Consider the following 23,693-nt stretch of genomic DNA (forward strand, 5'->3'; position numbering starts at 1 on the left):
CGTCTGCAAAATAGTTTGTAAAGCCCACAAACTGCTGATCTGGACAGCGCATCGATGGCAGAAGGTATTTGGGAATTACGAAGGAATCCCTTGGCATTAGAATTAACTCGCTTTGGTAACAGTTCTGGGGAAAAAAAGCAGACAACTGAAGACAGCGTATGTTTTAAGTTTATTTTGTTTTTTAGTTTTTTTTTTTTTAACCAAACCTTGCTGGCTTTAATTAGCCTGATTGGAATGCCTCAGTGCATGTGGGCCTGGAACTGGTGACAAAATTATGGTAGATTAGCTAAATTTCACACACATGCATTTATACCCCACATCCTTCCGTGCAAGTGTGCATGCATAAACTTTATATTTTTTAAAAAGGCATTTAAAAATGCTTTCCATTTATTGATTTCTGAAGCCCTGTCTGCTTCGGCTACACTCCAACAGACAGGTGTAACTAAAAAGTGGAAAAATGTCTGAAACGTGCTTTTTTTAAAAAAAAAAAAAAAAAAGAGAAAAGAAAAGAAAAGTCTCCTTGTGTTCTTTTGCATTAGGCCAAAATCAATATACACTGCTTTTACCTGTCTGAAGGCCTGTTCGAGTTATGCTTGCGATACCAAACTGAGCTTTTCATGGAAAACCTTTAGCCTGTGTCTAACAAGCTCTGCAAAACTTGCTCTCTCCTTTTTTTCCCCCCGTGCTACTTTCGTTTCTCTCCTTGCCTACGCCAGTGGTGCCAACCAGTGCTACGAGCACCTCCGTGCTCTGCTTGAGCAGTGCCAGTGTGGCATGATCAGCGTTTCTTACTGCTGGCATCTGGTGCTCTCCTTTCTCTTTTTTGTGCTCCTAACGCTCTCGTGGTGCAGCTTTCAGCACCGGCGTGGTTGTCCTCCCTCACTTTGAGGGGCACAGAAGCAAAGCGGGGCCACGTTGTGAATTTTTGTTGGCTCCATGTCTCTTCTGCCCGAAAGATGCCTCTTACGATGCTCCAACCCTCCTCGAACTCAGAACAGGAGAGCGATCTGGCTCCATACGGATAGCTAAAGGGCGGGCTCTTTGCAATGGTTGTATTTTTTTTCATTATTGAGTTTATCTGGGAGGACTGTGATAGTCCAAAAGAGCTGCACATTTGAATTTGATTGGTTTTTCATGAACTTTGATTACAGGAACATTGCCAAGGCTTTTAGGGAATAAATTTGGCCGACTGACGTCTCTGCAGCCTGCTGAATTATCAGGATGAATTTCTTACCCAAACAGTCCTAGTAACTCCCTGGTGAAAACTTAGGACTGGAGCTGTTCATATAAACCAAGCTCTTCAAACTCGGTGTTTTCTGCCACGTTCTTGGTGTAATTTTGCAAAGCAGGACATGAACCTAGGTCCTAGCGCTGATAAAGGGGTCGTGTTCAAAGAATCCCACTGACCTGGGCAGAATTCCCAAAGCTGGGCACCAAAATAACCCTAAAGAATAACATAAAGAAGTATTTGCCAAATAAAGGTGATAACAGAAAACTGATTTTGTATTGAGCAATTTAAAGCGATGTTAACGTGAGAAAGATGCTACTTGACAGTGTTCCTCTGTAAAGTTCAGGTTGGTCCTTTCTGATGATTTAATGCGTTGGTATTAAATGCTTGGATATATGCTGACATAAGGTAACTCCTCAGTGACCTCATCACACCTTGGCAGGAGCATGACGTATCCTACAGTTTTTCTGATTTCCTTGAGCGTTTCGATGGCAATGGAGAGGTTGCCCCTGGGTAACATCTCGCCCGCCGCGTGCTTGGCGCTGGCCTGTGGAGGTCCTCCTGGCCTCGCCGCGGTGGCTGCTTCACCACCTCCTTCCAGCCGTGCCCCCTCCTGTCACCTGCCCAAACGCAATGCCACCCGGATCTGGTCTCCTTGTTCTCTCAAGGAATACTGGACCTTTGCTAATATAAGTAATTGCTATTTTTAATGGTAAAATCTCAACAATATGTGGTTTGGAGATGGGCACCAGATCAGATTTGGAGGTGGCCATGTTTGTGAACATCTGTGCAGGAAACTGTGGCTTAACGGCTGACGGGAGCAAGGAAAGGATTTTGCCCAGTGTAGTTAACAAAAGTCAAGATTTGTGCAATCCGTTTTTTTTGTTGTTGTACAAACAATCTTGAAGCGATTATAAAGTTTTTGTGCTCTGGCTCGGAAAGATCTTAAAGCAATTAGAGTGATGGAGCTGGTATCTCCTGCAGTTAATGGAAAATATCCATACGGTCATGGGGCAAATGGGCTCCTCTGGGGCTGAGCGCCAAAGCTTCCTCGCCGAGGCGGCGCTGAGCCAACGAGGCAGCACTGGGCCACTTGTCATGATGCCTGGTCATGAGGTAACTGAAGTTAAATTGTGTCGTGGCCGTACGCGGTGGGAACGGCTGCAGTCCGCGCGGCTGCGGTCCAAGCCCAAACGCGGTGTTTGACCCCGGCGCGCTGGTGCGGTCAGGGCTGTTGGCAGCATTGCTCTTTACTCTCGCCTGATTTCTGCTCACGTAATCTTTCTCTTCTCTCCATTTTTTGTTTTTATTTTGCTTCCCAAGGGCATGATGATGCAGTGCCATGTGCGGTTTTGAAAAGTGTGGATAGTTTTAGCTTTCTCCATCACCCAGTCCATCAGAGGAGCTTAGAGATCCTGCAGAGATGCAAGGAGGAGAAGTACAGTAAGGCTCCATATCCCACCGTCCTCTCTGATCCCACACTCACGTCAGGAAATGGAAACCAGGTGCATTCTGGGTAGCGAGGGTGAAAATGCGCAAGGAAACCCCCGGGGAAGCCTGCTGCCCTACGGAGCAGGCTGTCCGAAGCGAGGGGTGTTGAGTCCTTGCCTACTGGAAATTAGGCAGAGCTTTAAGAGTAAACTGGAACACAAACCCATGTCTCTTCAGATCCTGGATCGTTTTGCTAGTCCTTGCCCAGTTTACTTGCTGATCTAAGTCAGGATACTGAAGTGAGGGTTTTTTTCGTTTATCACATGCATGATAAGTTCAAAACACTGCAGAGCCACCAGGAGTATTCCTGGCTTCAGGCTGGTACAGCTAGAGCTTGACTTCCAGCCAGATCTCGGTCTTCCTATTTTGTATTTTTTTTTTTTTAATTACACCTTCATTTATTTCATCAGACTTTTAAAAGAACAGTAGCTTGAGAACATACCTACGTTGTTTCCAAGGGCTTTTACTTAAACGAAAGCATTTGGCAACTTTTTTGTTTATGGAACGGGTGGGTAAAGATGCACTTGGTCTCCGTTTCTCTCTCTCCCTCCCCTGTTACATAATGAACTAGTTCTGCATGACACCATGGACACTCCTGCCTGCGCTACTAATTGCTACGGCCGGGCTTCTCTTGCGGGAGGAGAAGGGAGTCCGGCCGCATGGAGCATGGCACCGAAGGCAGGTCACCCGGGGTCTGCCGCGCGATGCCACCTCGCTGGCCGTCTCGCTTGGGCGGCCGGTGGAGACCGTGACGTACCGTGATTTCAGGAGCTGCCTTACCGCTTTCAGAGAGCAGTGATAAAACGTAAAGGCAAACTTTGAAAAGGGAGCATATGTACATATGTATATACTTATGTATGTAAGTATTTATTTATATATGTAGTTGGTGCTTGTACTTTTAGCTCTATCACTTTTGTGCCATTATTCTCCTCCTTCATTTTGCGTACTAAAGCTTACAGAAATAGAGCATTGGTACAAGCAGCCTTTAAGGGCAGTTTTTCTGCCCAAATTGCTGTCTTGGAAAGCGTGCAACTCATGCCTAAATGCAAAATGCAGAGATTTGCTCCTGCAGAAACGAGCATGTTAAGTACAGTACTTGCATGTTAACTCTTCGCAAATATGTATTTCCTGTTAGAAATCTTAGATCGGATTTCTCTTCTCTGCTCCCTGCAGCGGGAAGCGCTGGGGGAGCAGAGGAAGTGTTCGAATTCCTACTTTAGACTTCTGCCTTCATTTTTTTCTTACAATTTCCTACTGTTATTACTTACAACGACAAGGAAATATAAAGCAGTAAGGCAAACACAGCAATAGAGTTTCCTAATTAAGTGGTTTTTTTGCTAATAATAAACTATTAAAAGGCTGATGATTATCAATAAAGTGATTTCAATTGCAGATAAGGATTTGTAAGTTAGCAATAGGAGAGGTTCAGGGTTTTTTAGCTTGCAATTTGCTTAAACATGAAGAGGGAAACCCATTCAACCAAAGAGACGCTTTTAAATAGGCTCCTAATTTAATGTAAAATGGGGAAGTCCTATGTAAATGTATTGGTGTTGAGTCCAACGTTTGAAATATTTGCGTAGTACAGTGTAGCTTTGTCTAGTAGGGTGGTGATGCAGTTCTGTCTCACGATAAAACCAGGGTACGGATCCGAGAGTAGAACTGTGGATTGGCCCAGAGCAGCTGACCTGACAAGCAAGTAATTCATGTTCTGCATCCAGAAATCATTCCCATCTTCACACAGGGTGTGCTCTCACAAGCTCGTTCCCCAGGCTGAATCTCTTCAACAGGCGAGACTAGGGCTGGACCATATATATCTTTGGATCCTGTGCTTGTGGGCCCTACAGGTGAGCGCGGTGAGGCTGGGGCTGGCCACCGGCACTCAGCTTTTCCTGCAGGTCCGGTGAAGTTACATCCTTGTCATCCTTGACATCCTTGGAGGAATCTCTATTGGCTGATGTTCCGAAGCAGCGAGTCGACCGGGTGTTACCCACCGCTCATCTCAGTGAGGGCAGGTAGAGGGGTCTGGTAGGCAGATCAGCTCGTCTTTCTGATGCCACTCCAGCCGCAGAAAGGGGAATGTATTTTGGAGATCAGAATAATTTTATTCCTGCAACGATCAGCCTTTCAACCTGCACCTGAGCTGGGTGTAGGGACTCTGGTTTCTACTCATGCCACCATGTGTTTTCTTTGCTTGCAGAGTATTAATATGTGCAATTTATTAACACATACTCATTATTCAGGATCCTCAAAGCCACGTGCGAAACATCTGATTAAATCTAAAACTTTCTTTCTTTTCATTTCTAAAAAAAAAAAAACCCCTCTTTTCCTGGAAAAGGGCTACATCAATATGCCTGAAATAGAAATCTTCTTTTCCCAATCAGTGCTAAGTCCTGTTTCACTAAAGCCTTGTCTTCATAATTTCAGTCTGGCTCGCTTGGTTAGACGGTGGTTTTGGCTTTTTCTGTCAGGGATTTCTTTGGTGGGAAGCGCAGGGGTGAAGGCAAGTGAAGAAGGACAGAGTTTGTTCCAGAAGAGAGGGCATAGACAAAAAAAATCTTTGAAATAACAGCAGAAGCCTTTTTTTCATGAGTATTATGGTCAAAAACATTCTAGAGAAAATGCAGTGCTTTATGTTAAAGGAGCCTTCTGCGTGTTAATGGGAAAGTATCTAGGAATATATGCTATATTAAAAAATATGCACAGCTAGACATTATGTACTTGCTTACTGTAGTAAATAATTTTAAATTTAGCCACATCTCTTCAGCACTGTAAACAGTGATCCGTGCTACTGCTACACTGCAAAACTATTTACAAAATACTTCAAAACTGCAGTATTTTGAGCAGAATCTCACTTTACTGTACAAAATCCATATGATAGCTGTGTATACATTTTGTTACTTGAATGTGTTTTGAATCAACAGCTGGAAGAAGTAAAGATACCTGAGGGGAAATGTCTGTGCATCAGTTCATACTGGAAGCACGGAAGCACTGGAAGCTGTTTGCATTTGCCCCCTTTTTCCCTTCCAGTCTTTCTCTGGAAAAGCAAATACTTAAAAAAAAAAAAAAAAAAAAAAAAAAAAAAAAGAGAGAGAGAGAGAGAGAAAAAAGAAAGAGGAGGAGGACGGATACCTAAAAGAGCACCTAAAAATCCCATGCCTCTAGCAAAATTGGTGCACTTTGTTAGCCTTGCAGTTTCCTGGTCTTGGGCTCTAAAATCAGGACTCGTTTTTTCTGAGAGGTTTTTTGTTGCAAATTCTTAATTATTCTCATTTCTTCTTTCTTTCAAAGCAAGCCTGACAGCAGTTCTCTTTGCCTTGTATCGAGGATGGTCGTTCTCTGTGTTATTTCAGACAGTTGAAACATCTGGCTTTTTGTACTCTAAGGAGGAAACTTTTGAGGGGGAAATGGAGGTCTCGAAACAGAAAGAAGGTCCCTCCAAACGGAATGAGACAGAGATAATGACTTAAACTGCAGCGAGGGAGATGTAAAAGGAAGTTTTGAACTCTAGGCATAGCTAAGCATTTGGATACAGTGTCTGGCTTGCTTTTCCAGAATCCGCAGGGATAGAGATTACCAAATCTTCGGAGCGGGAACGGTTCGGTAGCTTTGGTCCTGCCCTAGAGCAAAGGAAAGCGCTGGGTGACCTACAGCAGCGCGTTCCCAAGCTTCATTCAGGTTTCTAGGATCTTTGGCCACTTGCACCTCAGGGTTTTGAAGATCTTCCCTCTTCATTAACATGCTTTTGGGTTTCATCTCCACATTCAATGTCCTTTTCTTTTGCAAAGGGCCAAAGTAAAAGCCACTGTGTTGAATGAAATCGGATTAGCACAACTGGCTCAAATCTTTGCCTATTTTCTTCTGCATTCAACTTCAGAGAAGATCCTGCCATAGGCAGCTTTTACGCCAGTGATGGGGGTATGTGAAATATGAAAGTGATAAATGTGACGAGGGAATATGTTATTGTTTCTTCCCATCCCATTACAAACTGTGGTTTAGACTTCCTTCATTTTGGAGGTTTTTTTTTCCCTGAAATTTTGTTCCACTGCAGAAATATCAGGGTAAAGGAATACACACTTTTGCAATGTCAAGTGAGCTCTACAATGTTTCCTCTCTCACAGCAGAGATTTCAAGACAGTTAAAAATTGCTTGGCTGTTTTCTTGTCAAACTCAAGTTTATCAGGTCTTTAAATATATGTAGTTTAGTGACTTGAAAGGTATTTTGTTTTCCACAAAAATTGCCTTCTGTTGTCGTCTTAAGTGCTTGGTTACAAAACATTTCCACTTGAGAAGATAACAGGGGAAATATCTGCTTCTGTAGCCTACAAAACTATTGCATTATAGCTTCCTTGGCTATTTCTCATACATGATGCTCTAAAGCTTGCCATCTGAGAAGATACAGTTTAGTAAGCCATGAGGCTTCCCCTCGCAGCAGCGTGCTGCTTGCTATGCATGTCGGTGTCCATTTACTTGCCGGAAAAAGCGTGCAAAGAAGAAATTGCCGCTTTCGGCCACGATCTAAATCTCTGCCTTTCTCAAAGCACCCAATTTCCATGCAGCTGCGTAAGCACATAGACGGTCAGGCGCGCGGAGGAGCACCCGCGTTGCTGCTCGGGAGGTGCTTGGGCTGACGGGAGGCGGGTGAGCTGCGACCCCGGAGCTCCCTGGCAGTGGCGGCAGCTGTTTACTTGCCCCTTTTTTTGCTCGTCAGCTCTGCAAGCCCATCGCTAGCAAAACGCGCCTGCGTGGGAGGGAAGGTAGCACGCTTAAGCAAGCAGCGTTACTCATAAGGTTGATGACTCTGTGGCAAGCCAAGGGGTAGCGCTTAGCTGGCGACGGACACGGCAGCAACCGCGACCCCTCCTCGGTGTCCGTGTGCCTAGCATGTGCCATGACAACCCCATGCTCCTCCTCGCCCTAGTCAACGCTAAGCTACGGCCGCGCTGATTGTCCCTTGGTGAAGAGCCAGGTGAAACCTTTGTTTTGATGTGCTGCTATAGGTATTACTCGGAAGAGCCCACGAACGCCCCTTTCAGACCTTCAGGGAGTTAATACCATCAACGAGAGAACCCAGCGGTAAGTCTGCTCCTTTTCCCTTAGCACAGCAAGGAGGTCTCAGATGGGAGAATATCGTGTGTTGTTATGAGTGACTGTAGTAACATTTCTTCCAGCTTGTTTTTTAATTTTGTCTTCTTTTCATTCTTTCCCTGTCACGTGGTCATATCTAAATGTCTTTACCTGACTTAACAACAGACATGGAACCCAACTTTCCTCTGTCGAAAGGCAGTGATTGTAAGTGGTGGTGATGTACAAGGTGGTAAGAAGCATGCCAAAAAACTAATGAATGTACCAATATCAAGGAAATAAGAACTTGTTGAGGCTTTTTCTCGAGACAAAAAGATGATGCGTTTGTGTATGGAACAGCCTGCAAGCGGTCTGGTGCCTCCAGGCTCTGCTTTGTGTGGAGGACCCAGAAGGTTGCGAGTCTTGAAATGGTAAATTTTCAAATGTTTGCTTGTTGTGCAGATTTGTTAAGGAAAAATCAAGGGAAACCTGATGACTAGCGTGAAGGTAATTCTGCTGATTGGCAAGTTTCTTAATGCACAGGAGCTCCTCTACCTCTCTGTCATATTACAGCATGTGAATTTGAATTTGGTTGTTTTCACAGCTTACAAGATTATTTTTTAATCCTTCCTTGAAAATTCTGGCCATTCAAGCAACTACCGAATGAAGACTTCTGCTTGTGAGTCAGGTCTGCACTTTAAGAGGCACAGATCTGTGCCCCTTCTGCAGAAAGTTCTCCAAATTGATTTCAGAATTAAGCTTCTTGTGAAGCAGTGTCTCCGTTTCAAAGGGAAACCTGGGCTCTAATCCTTAGATCATTTAAATTCATAAATTTTTGACATGTTTCCCAAGTCTCGTGCAGAATTCCAGCTTGTGAAAATCATCTTACGCTATTGTGAGTCTTCAGAACCGACGTTCAGTGTTTCTAGCTCCTCTGGTTGCGCAGGTTTCCTTAAAGGTGGTGTAATGTGAAACTTTCCACGCAGAGATCTTCGCGTAGAGATAAGAGGAGCTCTGCAGTCAGACATGTTGCTGCAGAGGTGCGAGATGGAGCCCGTGCCGTGTTTCCCTAGCTGCACTGTCGCAGTAGGCTGAAGGAGGATGAGGTTGCTTACTGAGAGAAAGCCTTCAGATTCGATGTTGGTGCACAGCCCCGTCCCACTTAGCAGATTTGTTCTCTTTTCTGAATGCACATATCAAACCCCAGAGATGTGTTTTTGTGGTGCTTTCCTAGCCCAGAGTGTTTCCGTTACCTTAGCGAGGGGCCATCGCTGGTGCTTTCTGTCAAGGCAGGGAAATTCCTACTGTCACATCAGAGTAGCAGGGAGCAAGAAAAATATATTTGTTTACTCCTTGCTGTGGAGTTCAGTCTATGGTCAGCTGTATTTATTTGGCTAAAAACAAGCCAGCATAGCAAACAAATTCCCTTAAATGTCCAGGAGATCAAGGGTAAGGGCTATTGTGGTTTTTTTCCTTCATCCTCAGCAGCTGTATCCTAACAACTGGTTCCTCTCAGAGTAAGGGCAGACAGTTATTCCTTGGACAGGGCTGACATATGTGCAGTGATTGACAGAGAATGTATTTATGGAGGAACCACAAGGACTATGTTTCTCCTGGTGTGGCTCCTCAGCAGCATGTTCCATCATCTTTGGTTCCCCTACATACAGTGAGTGACTGGTCCCCGAATGTCTGAGCTCCATCCTTCCAAAAGTGCAAGCCAGAATGTAATCTCTCATTAAGATCTTCAAAATCCAGAAAGCACTTTTGGAGTAGGCACGCAATTTTAGCATCATTTGTTGCAGATGATCTTGATCTGAAGGCGCGTGACTTCATAAAAAGTAGGTATAAATTGCACTTGTCAGATAGGAAGGAGTAGTGACAGAAATAAAGGTGACGTGCATAGAAAGAAAAATTACTTGAAAAACGATGCTATTTAATTATCCTTCTGTTCAGAATTGCGCTGCTATGGCTTCCCAATACGTGCTAACAGATAGGCCAGTAAGCAATTTAGAGCGCTAAATTAACCAGAGGAATTTTCTTTCAAAGCACGCTCATTATCGCGTGGCTGCTGCTAAGTCTGCGCTGGAGCGCCGACCGGCAGGATCGCCTAGGGCATCCTTCTGAAAGCAGATCTGAGGCATGACTTCATGCCGGAGGTAGCCAGGCGGGCTTACTGAGCAACGCGCGCCTCAGATCTCCTCCGAAGAAAGTGCCCATGTGGCTGACACATGCTGTTATGGCAGCTGGAGGAAAGCGGGCTTCAGGAAAGCATCAGGAGGACAGCATGCCTTCAAATTGCCTTCAGCAGCCATTGTATAATTAAAACCATGCCATCGCTAACCAAAAGCTCTCGGGCTGTCTGTTTTCACGCAGCAGAAACCGTTTGCTGTTCATTGATGTCAAGAAGTGTGCAAAAAGGCAGGTGTTGACCCATCTGGCTTTAAGCAGCCCGTTCTGCTTGGTGGGACGATGAACCTCCCAAGTGACCAAGCAGCTGTGTCAGGCCCTGTATGTGCATCTTCACCCTGGTGTGTCCATTAGGAACGAATACAGTTATCGTTCCATCTCGTAGTCAAACTGCGTGGGACTTTCTAGGGCTTCCTATTCTTTAATCTTGTTCAGAATCCGTTTAACCACATCCTGTCCCAAGGCAGAGAGCGCTCTACTGTCACCCGGGATTAATGATGGGGTTGCAGTTCCTGAAAGTGGCCACTGAGGTTTTGTGGTCCTGGTCAACCTGTGATTTTCCTCAGCAAGTAGGAAGTTTTTGACAGTTAGGACCTTTATTGTAAAGGCAAAGAAGGTGGAATGGTGAGATAGTAAACTAGGTATTTATAGATAGGTGCTAAACTAAGTTAAATATTAAACTAAATTTCTTCTTAAAGCTTCTCAGTGGCTTTTCTTGAATCAAAGGGGCGTCTTTAAAAAAAAAAATAAGTCCTACAGCACAGTTTGCTGTGATTCATCCTTTCTTTTGGTAGTAGTATATGTCAAAATATAGATTTAACAGAAACTAGGGAAAAAATTGAGAAGCACTGGGTTGAGACAGTAAGAGAACTTGTATTCATTACTTCAGGGTCCTGTTGCTCCAAGGCTCTAGCTACAGACTTTCAGAGCTGGCTGAAGTAAAAATTTTTCAGTCTTTCTTTTTTCTTTCAGTCTGGCCCTCGATGATATTTCCCCTTCCTCCAGATAAGGACTTTAAGGGCCGCTTTATTGGGGGACCTCAGAAGACAGTGGTGCCTGCCTGAGACCCCATTTAAATGACCATGTCCTTCAGAATCTGGCCAGAAGACTGCTCTACTGCTCTCCTCCATGTGTTGAGTCTCTACCTATTCCTTTGTCTTCTGCCTGAAATAGTTCTGGTGGTTTGGCAGACCCCACATCCCGCTTGGATCTGCTGTTATTTCATACGGCCATTTCTGCAGGGCTGGAAAAGCCCCCAGGGTATTGCAGCCAAGGGAGACGCTTTGCCTAAGCCCCCAAAATCGGAGGGATGCTCTGCAAGTATCTGCAGACCCAAGTTGTCTGCCGGAGAGAACTGGATGTTATTGTTCTCCTGATGATAGTTAGATCTTTCTATGCATATTTGATTTTTAAAATGTGATTAACTAGCTGATTGCTTTACATGTTGTGTCTGGTATTGTGAGCTTGTCACGTGGGAGTGAATGATTAGTAAAGAGAATAAACTTGTGATTGTCATTTTCTATTGAATTATTTTATAATCTGTCAGTTTAGAAGCTTTTGGTGATTTTTAAATAAATGCTCTCTGCACTTTATTTTGTCAAAAAAAAAAAAAAAAAGATTTTTGTGTATCTTCCTGAAAGTGTGTTGTGACTGCCCTGCCTTGCATTTCAGTGATGCCTACGGAGTCGGCTGGAACGGCAGGATGGGGCTTCGGCACAGCAGACTCTCCAGCCCGAGCTCCTTCCTAGACAAAGATGGGATATTCGTTAATTCGACCAACAGCAAGCTGCTGGAAAGGGCCCATGGCATTCTCATGTTAGTACAAAAGGACTGGATTTTGGCTTTATTCCTGGAGTATAATAAGCAGCATGGGTAATAATAGGGACATAAATAGCCAGAATAAATGAATATGCTTCTAGCTAAAAAAAAATCAGAGCTCCGAGTGGACTAGGACATTGCAAGGTTGGGTCAAAGCAACCTCGGTAGGTTCTGTGTGTCTGATTTATTCGGTCTCTTATCATTCATTTGCAATGACAGGCACAGGGAAGAGAGAGAGGGAATGAATCTTCTAGTCAAACCAGTCTCAAGATATGACAATGATGTTATGCAGAAACATTTTTTAACGTGATATTAAAGTTTCCATTACAAATTAGATGTGGAAATGACGTTGGTGAGTCACGCTACATCCTCATCCGAAGTTTCGGAAACCCTTGCCAGAGCGCTTGGAGTTAACGTGTGATACGGGGAAGCAGGATGGTCATTCGTTTCGCGGTGCCGCTCCCCCACTCACCCCATCACTTCTGATGTAACCACTTGTTTTGATTGGATACCTTCCTTTCAAACACGTACAACTAAATTTGTCAGACTACTTTGCAGAATGCAGAAGAAACATAATTGCAATGCAGATTATGGGAAGCAGTTGCTCAAGGTGATTTTGAAGGGCTTATTTCATAAATTCCTGCTATGTCCGTTTTTCTGGACCTTGTGTTATGTTTATTGCTTGTACAGTGTCAAAAACCCACTGCTGTCCTTTGACTTGGGTATGTTGGGACTAACGTGAAAGAGTCTGATTTCTTAATGGCCGAAGTTGAGCTGTCCTATTATACGTGAATATCGCAACAGCAAACACGCGAACTCTGGTCTGCGATGGTACGCTTGGATTAATACAGGCTGTTTCTTATCTCTCTAGGCGAAATAAGAACTTCAAAGCCAAACCCAGTCTCCCAAAGGTGAGAGATGAGCAACGTTTTTACCTCTTCTGCTACTGGTTTAAAACTGTAGGTGCAATGTTGAAATGCTAATGTGTGTGTAAGGAAAATTGCTCGTTTCTAGTCCAAGGCCTTTGGCAAATGAACTCTGGCCTGCTCTGTTTGGGGCTCTTTTTCTGTAAAACCAAAGGATTGCAAAGCGTGGTAGCAGCAATTTACCCTGGGAGAGGGCTGTGTGAGCACTTGCATCTTCCTTTCTCTGTTGAACTTTGATAATTAAGTCTCCAAATTGAAATAAGTGAGTAGGTTATGGCTGGTATTTGACAGACAGAGTGATTTTTCAGGATGCCTACCTAGGTGATACAGATTTTGTCTGAAGAATATCTCTGCAGTTAGGTAATTGCACCCTGATTACAGTATCACTGCATACTATATTTGATTTGTAGTGCCTGTTACCTTTAAATTGCTTGTCTAATACTGTTCCAGTTTCCCTCTGTCTTGACTGTGCTTATTATGCTCCAAGACACAAGATGCAAAAAGATCTGTTGTGCGTAACTGGAAGAATAATGTTTTCTGTGGCCGGTGCTGATACTGCTTTGGCAGTCGGAGAACGTCTGGCTGATGCTGCCTGTCTTTTGATAATAATTTTACTTGCTTAAAACTGAGCAACATGATATAAATATACGGAAGAAATGGTGCTTTCTTGCTGCGTAGCCCCATAACTTTCCACTGGAGAGAGCTGCTGTGTGCTGTGGCCCTTTCCCTGCCCTGGGACCGTAGCAGTGGTGCACCTCCATGGTGGTGAAAGAGCAGGGGCCGGATAATGGCAGAGCGCAGCAGGTGCCGGTTTCCACCAGGACAACGTACGCACCCAAAACCCATTTCTTGCCCATAATGAAGTGATTTCTGGAAAAAGAGAGCGGCTGGGTGAGCTGCAGGCCACGCGAGCTGCTCTGGCAGGCTTCCTGCAGTCCCGAGGCTAGCGTTGGAGCATCCCTGTGCTAGGAGACACATGACTTCTATGCAGATAACTCCTTTGATTAACACTCCAGACTGCCGAGTTACTAAATAGTTTTCGGTCCATCTCAGTTGTCTGTTAGCCCAAAGCAGAAGCCTGCAAAGCATTAACGCTGGCTACCTTTCGTTCGGCTTTGATTTCTTCCTCTCCCGCAGGAATGCAGGGAGCAATCTTTAGCTTTACTGTTCTCTGTTGCATACTGATTGCACCTGGAGAGGCCCAGAAACAGTTAATAAAATTACTGTCAATTAATAGTGAATAAATTGGGTGCAATGAAGCAGTCATTTCATAGCAGTTGTAAGGAAAGGTGATATCAGTGGGATAGACTTTGTGCACTGATATTTCATTCTCAGCATTCACTGTCCTGGCTGACTCCAATGGAAATCTCCACTAGCTTTTGTACACGTGTTTTTCAAGTGAACCAAGTTCTCCCTTGGAGCGTCTCATCCCCAGATGCTTGCTCTTCACAAATCAAAGCCGAGATACTTTGGTCCTGCTGGCAAGCACGTGTTTTTCATCTACAGCTTCCTATTCACATGAGTGCAGCCCCAGGGCCTGCTGCTTATGTCTGGTAGCTCATTTTCTGCATGTGTGCGATGATTTGTTTGCAGTGGTCGTAGCTGGAGGTGGTTGTTACCATTCCATCAAAATAATCAACGAAGGGGCAACTTTTCTGTGGTGCTCGTGTTTGCCTGCAGCTGACCGTTAGTGAGTAGCAGAGCCAAACTTTACGTGATCAAGGATCCCCTTGGCAAGTCCTCCGAGGCCAAGGGAAGCTTGAAGGAACATGATCCAGTGGGTCCATCTCTGGCCAAAATGGAATAGAGCTAACTCGTTGTTCCTTGATGTTTCTCGTTGAGATTGAATAGCGTGGTTGCCCTAAGGAAGCCCTGCAGAAGAGGGGATATAAAGAGGGATGTAAAGGATAGCATGGCAACGAGGTCTGATCATTGTTGTATTTACAAAGAACAAAATAAGTCTCTCTTTTCCACAGCATATGCTAGACGTGAAATCCCTCAAGCACCTGACTAACCTGACGCTGCACGATCGCATTACCAAATCTCTGCTCCATCTCCACAAGAAGAAAAAACCACCCAGCATCAGTGCCCAGTTCCAGGTAACTGAGTTTCATGTTTGTTCTCAAGACAGAGAGGTGTTAACAAAGAGAGATTTTTATCGATTTAAAAGCAAGTACCTGCTCGGGCTCCCAAGGGTACATAGGAGAGTGCTTGCAGGCACAGTGCTTACCTGTCTTCAGCACCATTTAAGACATGAATTTGCCTGAGGATGTGGCTTGGATAAGTTATGAGGGAATGCAGAAACCTGCAGGTATCCAGCTGATGTAAAATAGAGAGAAACAAGAGTTAGTGGATGTTATGGTGAGTAGGGAGAGGATGTGCCAAAACAGGGGAATGAGGTAGGGTGTGAGGATGAGTTGAAGAACAGTAAGATTTTCAACTAGGGGTGGTCTTCTAAGGACAGTGGTGGGGAAAAAGGCAGTGAATTCTGTTATAAAATCATGGTGGGCAAAGCAGCAGGCAAAATACTGTATGGGACCTGGCAGAGGGATGGACTGATTCTGGTCTGCCCTGTTTGTGATTTTTTTTAAATGCCTGTGACATGGTTATGTATCTAATCAAGCGTTATGTATACAGTATATATCTCTCCACATGTGCATGTATGCCTTGCTCTTTGGTACCTTGCTTTCAAAGCAATCATATCATGGAGTTTTCTTTGTAGGGTCCATAAATAGTAAACTTTGGAAATGCTGGCATTTTAAAGTGTGTTTACTTGCATTCTGCGTTGGAAATCCAATCTGTTTTTGTGTCAGTTAGACTGTGCATTTTAATAGGCGCTGAAAGGTCAAAATCTTGCTGCATTATCTCAAGGCGCATATAAGGATTCAGAGAAGGGATCGATGCTGGCGTTTGCTGCGTTGTCAGTGCTCTGCACCACTGACCTTCCCTGTGAATAGCTACAGCTAAAATAATTCTCCAATATGTGCATCAGGGCTTGGAAATTGCCACAAGACTTAACAGTACCAGACATGCACAAGCATGTGGTAACATTAGAAAGCAGCATTTCAGCTAAAATCACTTTCAAAGAAAGTCTGTTGTGTTTTTTACTTTGTTTTTTGGAGAAGTGATTCATTTTTAGGAAGTCTGCATAAATCTGGGTAAGATTAAGTAATTAAATACATACACATGCCTGCCCACATATACATGTGTATATATATAATTTGCAGAATGTGCATCTGCATATATATTGAGCTTAGTCTAGTCTGATGGTATGCTGATTAAAATATAACTTCTACAGAGTGTCATTAATACAATACCATGGAGTGGTTGAAATGAGAATGTCTTGGAATGAAATGCATTCCTGGAACCTATTCATCCTGCAAGTGAAATTCTACAAAGTGTCACTGTACGTGGCTGAGATTCCTATATATTTCATAGCATACAAAAATAAGTAGCAAAAAGACCTCTGAGCATTGTAAGGATTCCCTCCCTGCCCCCATGCAGCAGAGCAATTTATTCGAATGCCAAGCGTTGCCTTACGGCTTCTGGAGTTCACCCGCAGCGACTGGGCAACTCGGGAGCGATGCCTAGCTGCATACAGCGTGTCCTCTTTCAAATGAACAAAAACATGTTCAAGTCAGTCCGAACAGCAGCACACTGGCTCCTTGTATTACTGCCTGGTTCTCCTTTTAGAAAAATGCAGGGCACTGTCACCCTAATTTCATTTAACACGCGTAAGAGAAGCATTTTCTCAGGAGACCAGCCTGGTGCAAGCCTGCAAGATAGCTTTTTATCAAGAGCATGCTAATAAAATTGCAGCGCATGGAATTGGGTCACAGGCAGGAAACACAAATGTTTCCTATCATGCATTTTTGCTGATAAATACTGCCTTGTGGCTAATGCCTGAACCGGGAGCTTACAGCTGTTCTGTCTCATATTGATTTTAAATATGCCGAAGATTATTGCGACCTATAGGCGAAATATGTCTGAAAGCAGCATATGTACGTGCAGTCGGCTGGTGAAGGCAAGGTTAAGAGCGGGAATGCTGTTGTAGTGCGTGGCATTAGTGCTTGTGAGTCATAGCTGTCTTTACTAGGGGATGCTTTAAGAGCAGCGACGGCTTCCTTGGCTGAAGACTAGCCTGCCCGTAGCTGAACTGAAGTGCAGAGATTTGTACTCTCCCTCTTGTTCTGCTGGTGGTACTCAAATGAAAAGGAGCCTGCCCTTTCTCGCGCAGGGTGATGCTGAGATGATTAATCCTGCGCTGGAAGGATGAGTAAAAGTGGTGAAAGAGCGTGTGGCTGTAAAGTTTTCCAGGCAGAGGGCAGAGAAGAGTTAATCCGGTGACTTGACACGTACTTTACGGATTCCTGATGATAAGGGCCTAACAGATGGCGTGTGTGTGTATGTGTAGGGGGAACCATCTGCTGTGCGCAGAATATTGATAGTTGTTGATGACGGGAAAAATCACGCCAGCATCCTCTCTGCTGTAGCTGCGAATCGTGCAGCGCTCTCCCAAGCTGAGCCTTGCCCGGGTCTCCCGAAATTTCCCCGTGCCTAAAGCTGCTTGTTTGTCTCGGGCATCAGCAGCGCTGCCGGGCAGAACGACCGCATCGTTTCTCGCCCCGCGCCTCCCACCGCCCGGACGCTGCGAGGTTAACCCCGGCGAGGCCGAGCGCGGGACCGCTTTATCCAACGCGGACGCCCGGCGTGGGAGAGCAGCGCTCCGCTGAGGTTTTTTGTTCAGCACTGGCTAGAGCTGATTTACGTAGCAGATTATTGGTTAATAAGCTTGCTTTTCTTTTTCCCCCCAAGTGATTTAAATGTACCTGTCACAAAGGAAGGCCATGGGCAGGAAATCTGTGACCGTGCAAGCCAGCTGAGGTTTGCTGCTTCGTAGCCTCTTCTCTGGGACGGCAGCGGCAAGGCCATTTTAATGGTCTGCACCAGCAGGAGCACAGCTGCACGGCATGTGTATGTGTGCTCTTACCCAGATACTGTATGTACAAAATGTCTATAAACATGAAAGGCTTCCCATAAAGTTGTCTTTAAAGTGATCGGAAGTAAAATAAAAGGCTTTCTGCGCACAGATTTTTAGATGAACTGCTGCTTTCCCTTATTACGCACTTGTGCACACACTTTTATGAGTATATATATTCATAAAATTGTAACTGTGTGTTTATAGTAAATATACAACAGAATATCTTTTAAAGCTCTGAGTTTCAGTAGCTGTTAAAATCAGGTCAGCACCACGAATAATCAGCTTGGAAGCAGGTTGCTAACACCATGTCAGCAACGTGCTCAGCCCTTAGGGATGCTCAGAGCAGTTGCGCAGGGGAGATGCGGTGAAGGAGTCCATCCAGGCGCCCCGTGATGCGGTGACTCTGTATTCGGATCTTAATTCGTCGATGTGTTGTTATTCACGGAGCTCCTGCTTCGCTGCAAGAGAGATTTGTGAGCTGGAGGCGTCCCTTGCAACGGCGTTCTGCTGGAGCCGTTGCGAATGGAAGTGATGCCAATACTTTTATGCCCTACGTTTTTAATAATTATGCAGAAATTACAGGAAATATTACTGTCGTTAAATGTCAGTGTTATAAATGACCAAGATTTATTGCATGACATAGTAAGAAATGGGACTCTAGAAAACCTTTGGTTCTCAAGAGTCACAACTGTGCATTTCAGCAGAAGAGCATGGCCAAAGATATACCAGCTTTGAAGCCCTTCTTATATAAAAACAGCCTATGATGTGTTTAGGGTTCACAGGCTTTAAAATTCATTGTAAATTCAGTTATTTGAAAGAGTGGGAAGTCACCCAGGAAGAAGAGGACAGGCAAACTATGGGAAGTGAATATTAGAGAAAGCTGCCAGATCTTCCCATTGCAAAACTATCAATCATGAAGAGAATTCACTTCTAGGCCAGCAATAATGTTTTTACAATAAAAAAAGAGACTGGAACAAATGCTGCATGGTATCATTTTTTAAAGAGGAAAATTGCTTCTTTGTATTTAAAGAACATCAATGACCGTACTGTCTCCCACAGATGTTTGGTAGATAGTTATCTTGGAGCTCCCACTCAAATCTATAAATGGATCATTGGCGTGAAATGGGAAATGGCTTTGGACTCCAACGGCTGATGAGAAGAGGTTGAAGATTGGGGACTGTCTTAAAGTACAGTTCTTCATGACGTACTGCTATGAATGTCATTTCAGCAGGAGCCTTAACCAAACAAAATCATATTTATCTCTAGCTGATTTGTTGGATGCAAAGCAATAACAGCCGAGTTGTAGGATGTCTGAAACGCTCATTTTGGGGAATGGGTTCCTGTCTGCCTGGTTTACTCATCATTCGTTCAAAGTTTTGTTTTCTGGTTTAAGTGCCTGGATTTTCATTATCCCCCATGCCCTCGTCTCTGTTTCCGCGTTTAAGATGTACTCTCTGTTGCAGGCATCGCTCAACAAGCTGATGGAGACTCTTGGGCAGGCAGAACCTTATTTTGTCAAGTGCATTCGCTCTAATGCTGAGAAGGTAAATGCTGACCTCTGAAATGGCGCTGCTGAAGGCTCGGGTACAAAACCGCTTCTCAGCCCTCGCTCGCGCATAGACTTGTTCCCTCTCTGACTGTCTGGAGATCAAAGAGCCCACTGGAAACCCATAATGTGTTGAGGTTTTGGAAACGGAAACTTTGCCAGTTCCAGCGGTGGCGTATAGCCAGCTCCACCGCTGTTGATTCAGAAGCACAAAGCAACGTGCCCTACAATTTTATCCAACGCCCAGCCGTTGTACTGTCTTACCGTAGACTAGTTAATTTTCTAGGGCTTTTGAAAGGTCCTTCTGCAGCACGGCCGCTGGATTGGCAAGAAAATAATGAAGTGACTTAGTAGGGCTGGAGCTCTTCTTCATTCCCGAAGTCCCGCTTGAAATCTGCAGCGTCTTGGAAGTGTTTTATAAATACGTAAATTTTTACACTGAGTTGAAAAGAAAGCCCACACCACTGAATTGGATTTAAAAGGTGCTTGTTAAAGCATCTACTGTATCATTTGGGCATAGAGTTGTTCTTGGTAAAGTACACTGGCTTTTGCTGTAGTTGTAGAAATAAGTATATGAAAACTCTTTAATAAATCAAATTGACTCCTTCAAAGTTTCTGCCACCTGTAGTAGGGATTTACAGGCCTGTGAATCCATTTTTGCCATTACTGAGCCCTGAAGTGTCTTTCTTTAGGTAGAATAATTTTTTCTGTTTCTAAAAGCAGGTTCCTTCAAAATAAACCACATTATTCCAACTGACTCAGTGATGTACAGTATTTCATTAATATGACTTTAAAGGGCTGGTTTGTCTCATGGCCTAGGGACCCTTAGTTTAAAAAGAAGCTTGTTGTGATACTTTCTTATGGGTTAATCCTTTGTAGTTTTACCCAAACATTTAAAAGCAAAAGATGAAGCATTAGGCCTAGATGATATTTCGTTGCTCACTCTCTCGCCCACTGGCCGTGCTGTTGAGGGGAATCCAAAAAAGCATTCTCTTCTAGATCATAGCTTTATATCTAGCTAGATGTATTGGAAAGTCACCTGCATCTGAGGGCTGCTCCGAAAAAAACAGGATTTGACCCTGGTGGTGGCAGTACGGTTCCTGGGAAACCGCATTGCCTCTTTCTCTTAGCATTGTTGCCAGTATGGATGTCACGCCAGATGTGCAACATGTGCTGAATCAGTTCACCCGTCCATGCACTTAAAAGTGGTTGGAGTTAAAGGAAATATTTGCTCATCGTTGGCTGTTTTTTCCCTTGCAGCTCCCGCTGCGGTTCAGCGATAGCCTGGTGCTTAGGCAGCTGCGGTACACAGGAATGCTGGAGACTGTTCGGATTCGCCAGTCAGGATACAGCTGCAAATACTCCTTCCAGGTTGGATAAAACGTTTTCAGTCTTTAGCCACCTTTATCATCATTATCGTAGTTGTCTGAACGGTGCTAGCTTGTCAGTGCGTTCTTGTTTTTTACGAAGGAATGAATTTATAGCTTGTGCCAGACAGTGTAATTGGCTACGGTCAGGCATGGAGTAATCATGCGCTCTGCTGCTACACCTAATTTCTAGCATGCTACTCTAGACCTAGGCAAAGGCTAGGAGCCCCTCTGCAGATAACATGACATTTTTCTAAATGCAGACATATTTTTTCCCAACATGTAGTTCCTTCTTTTTGCACAAAACGGCATCTGATTTGCATGCATGCTCACGGGCATGTTTTAAAGTCAGCTGCCCTGCGTGCTTGGGGTCAGTGAATTCACTCAAACTCTTTTGGTGAAATGAGGTGCTGCAGCTTGTCTTCCAAGGACCAAATTTTCTAGTTCACCTCCCCAAATCGTTTAGCGTTCTCTCTCTGTAGTGAAAACTGGAAATTCTTTCTAATGACACTGGATCCCTGTCTAAGCTGCAATGGGCCAAGTCAACAAAATGGAAAAGTGCAGTTTGGGGATTCTTTAGAGCAATATCAAAAGCTTTATGAATGCTTATGGGAAAATCCTCCTCAGGGTGAACCAGACAGGTGGCAAGATCCCATCTCTTCAACTTAAGCCTCCAGTTGGTCACTGAAATACAATTTTTTCTTTTTTGGTACTCATTTATTTCGTTTCCTTTGGGATGGCGTTTGTCCCATTGTGTCAGCGCTGACTGCATCTCCTCAGGAGGTTGGTCGAGATCCTCTAGAGTTGCTCGTTCAGGAGAAATCCAGCTTTTCATGTTTTCTGCTCTTCCGTGTTTTTGCCGGGTTTTGTGCATATGTCAGTTTGTTCATGATTTGCTGTTCCCCATTAGTTTCCTGCTGGCAGCTGCTTTTGGCCAGATGTCATGTCCTGCGAGCAGCTGTTTAGGAGGAAAGACTGCTCAATTTTTTTTGCAGAGAGCATGAATCCCATTTTTACCTGGGAGGATCTCTCCTGCAGTACGTCCGCTCTTTGAGTTATTGCAGCAGTAACTGATGAAGCAGTCTCTTGCCTGACATGCTTTGCAGAATCTGGTAACTCCCTTCCGTAGTGACCATATCTGAGGGTGCTTTAGCTCAGAATCACCTCGCAGAGAGATTGGGCAGACTCTCTCCTCCCGCGCTGAAAGACATTCGATCGTTCCTGGGCCTCTGCTTTGATAGGCTTCCCATGCAATGTTGAACCACAGATGGCTTAAATGGAGGAAACTTTGTGTGTTCTCCAGTATGCAAAATGCTCTCTCTTCTTCTGCTCACTTGACAGATCCTGTTTCATGTGGTTGGTGGAGCAAGTCACAGAGTTATTTATGTAAGACAGTGACACAACAGTGCCCGTTTAACCAAATTTTGGTGGTTTGTTTTCTTTTCCCCTCAGGATTTTGTCAACCATTTCCATGTCCTTCTGCCACAAGGAATCAGCCCATCCAAGCACAATATCCATGATTTCTTCAGGAAAATAAAACTCAGTCCGGACAATTATCAAGTTGGAAGAACAATGGTAAATGTTTATCCTCAGCTCACGCATACATTTAAGATACAGATATAACCCTTGCCTGCACTTCTATACTGATATATCAACATTCGCATCTGTGAGTTTAATTAACAAAACTGTTTTTCTTCTGTTTGCCAGCAGCAAATGGCTCAGTTGAAGGTTTGAATGTTGCTAACACAAAATAGTAAGGAATGTAGTTTTGTTTTGACCAAGTCGCGGCGTTCTGGTTTTAACAAGCCTGCCTTCAAAACTCGTCTGCGTTTAGATGTAGCTCGTTGTTATCACAGCTATCGTCTTGTCTTCCCAGAAGGGAGGTTAGAGGCTGCTGTGATTTATGACTCACGTTCAACATCGATAGTCCCAGGCTATAGATGAAATTCCAGAAACCTGTCACAGGTAGCCTGAAGTCAGCTGCTAAACTTCCTTCTGGGCATTCAGGATGCATCAGCCAGTGGAGTTAAATCATTTGTTTCATGGTCACAGAAGAATGATGTTGGTTTTCCATGCTAAATTTTTTTTTTTGGTCAGGTTTTTGTGAAAGAGCGGGAGCGTCAGCTCTTGCAGGACTTGCTCCACCAAGAGGTGCTCCGGAGGATCACCCTGCTGCAGCGCTGGTTCCGCACTATGCTCTGCAGGCGGCAGTTCCTCAGCTTACGGCAAGCAGCGATCATCATACAGGTAGGTGGTGGCGAAGAATTTTGCTGAGATTGCTAATTACAATCCGTAACTCCCTGAGCTTACAGCTCTGTCTGTAGTTGGAATATCCGAAGTGTGAAGTGAGTTCCTCTCTCCAAGGAGCTTACAACCGAAGTTCAACTTCTAGTGCAGTAATAAGTGAGTGCGTGGGCTTGGGAGAGATGGAGTCAGGAGTGTTGTGTGAAGGCAGGTGCCCTCTGATTCTGTCACCGTTCACGCTACAAGGACTGCTTGTTGTATTTGCAGCGATACTGGCGTAGCTATCGGAGTCGAAAGCAAGGCGAACCAGCCCCGGACTCTCTCGTTCGCAGCAAAGCAGCGGTCGTTCTCCAGACCCGCTGGCGGGGCTTCGTAGAGAGACGAAGGTTTCTGCAGATGCAGTTTGCGGCCCACCTCATCCAGAGCTGCTGGCGGGAGTACGCGAAGCGGCGCCACGAGGCAGCCACCAGCATCCAGGCAGCCTGGCGAGGGCACTGCGCAAAGCGCTTCTACCGAGTCGGCAGAAACAGCGTCATCTGTTTGCAAGCAGCCTGCAGGGGATATTTAGCGCGACAAAGGTAAGGTGACTTATTGAAGGCGTTGGGACTTATTTAAGGTAACGTGACAATCAGTTTAATTCCGTGAGTTAAAAAAGAAGATGCTTTCTGATAATGCCTGTTGCTGGGGGAGATGTGGTGGTACAGACTCTGGCAGCGCTCAGGCTACCGTGCCTCGCAGATCGTGGTGTCCCTTCTCAGGATCCCTGAGGCTGTCATGACCTGCCCTGATCCTTCACTGGGCCACGCTCTCTAACAGAGGAGTTTAGTTAGCTGCACATCCTACT

General features: G+C 44.6%; 1 protein-coding gene across 3 annotated transcripts in view; it reads left to right on the forward strand.

Moving 5' to 3' along the window:
• The window catches only part of MYO9A (myosin IXA), a 217,973-nt gene that overhangs the window by 160,250 nt on the left and 34,030 nt on the right, over positions 1-23,693 (forward strand). For all 3 annotated transcript variants that reach the window (XM_064517658.1, XM_064517657.1, XM_064517659.1), the window contains exons 15-24: positions 2,552-2,671; positions 7,717-7,792; positions 11,639-11,782; positions 12,657-12,696; positions 14,688-14,810; positions 19,156-19,236; positions 20,499-20,609; positions 22,058-22,180; positions 22,703-22,852; positions 23,117-23,427. In XM_064517658.1, the coding sequence (XP_064373728.1) occupies positions 2,552-2,671; positions 7,717-7,792; positions 11,639-11,782; positions 12,657-12,696; positions 14,688-14,810; positions 19,156-19,236; positions 20,499-20,609; positions 22,058-22,180; positions 22,703-22,852; positions 23,117-23,427 (1,279 nt within the window). The remainder of the gene's footprint in view (positions 1-2,551; positions 2,672-7,716; positions 7,793-11,638; positions 11,783-12,656; positions 12,697-14,687; positions 14,811-19,155; positions 19,237-20,498; positions 20,610-22,057; positions 22,181-22,702; positions 22,853-23,116; positions 23,428-23,693) is intronic.

Source organism: Dromaius novaehollandiae, chromosome 10 (genome assembly GCF_036370855.1).
Source record: "Dromaius novaehollandiae isolate bDroNov1 chromosome 10, bDroNov1.hap1, whole genome shotgun sequence".
In the NCBI taxonomy this organism is placed as follows: Eukaryota; Metazoa; Chordata; class Aves; order Casuariiformes; family Dromaiidae; genus Dromaius; species Dromaius novaehollandiae.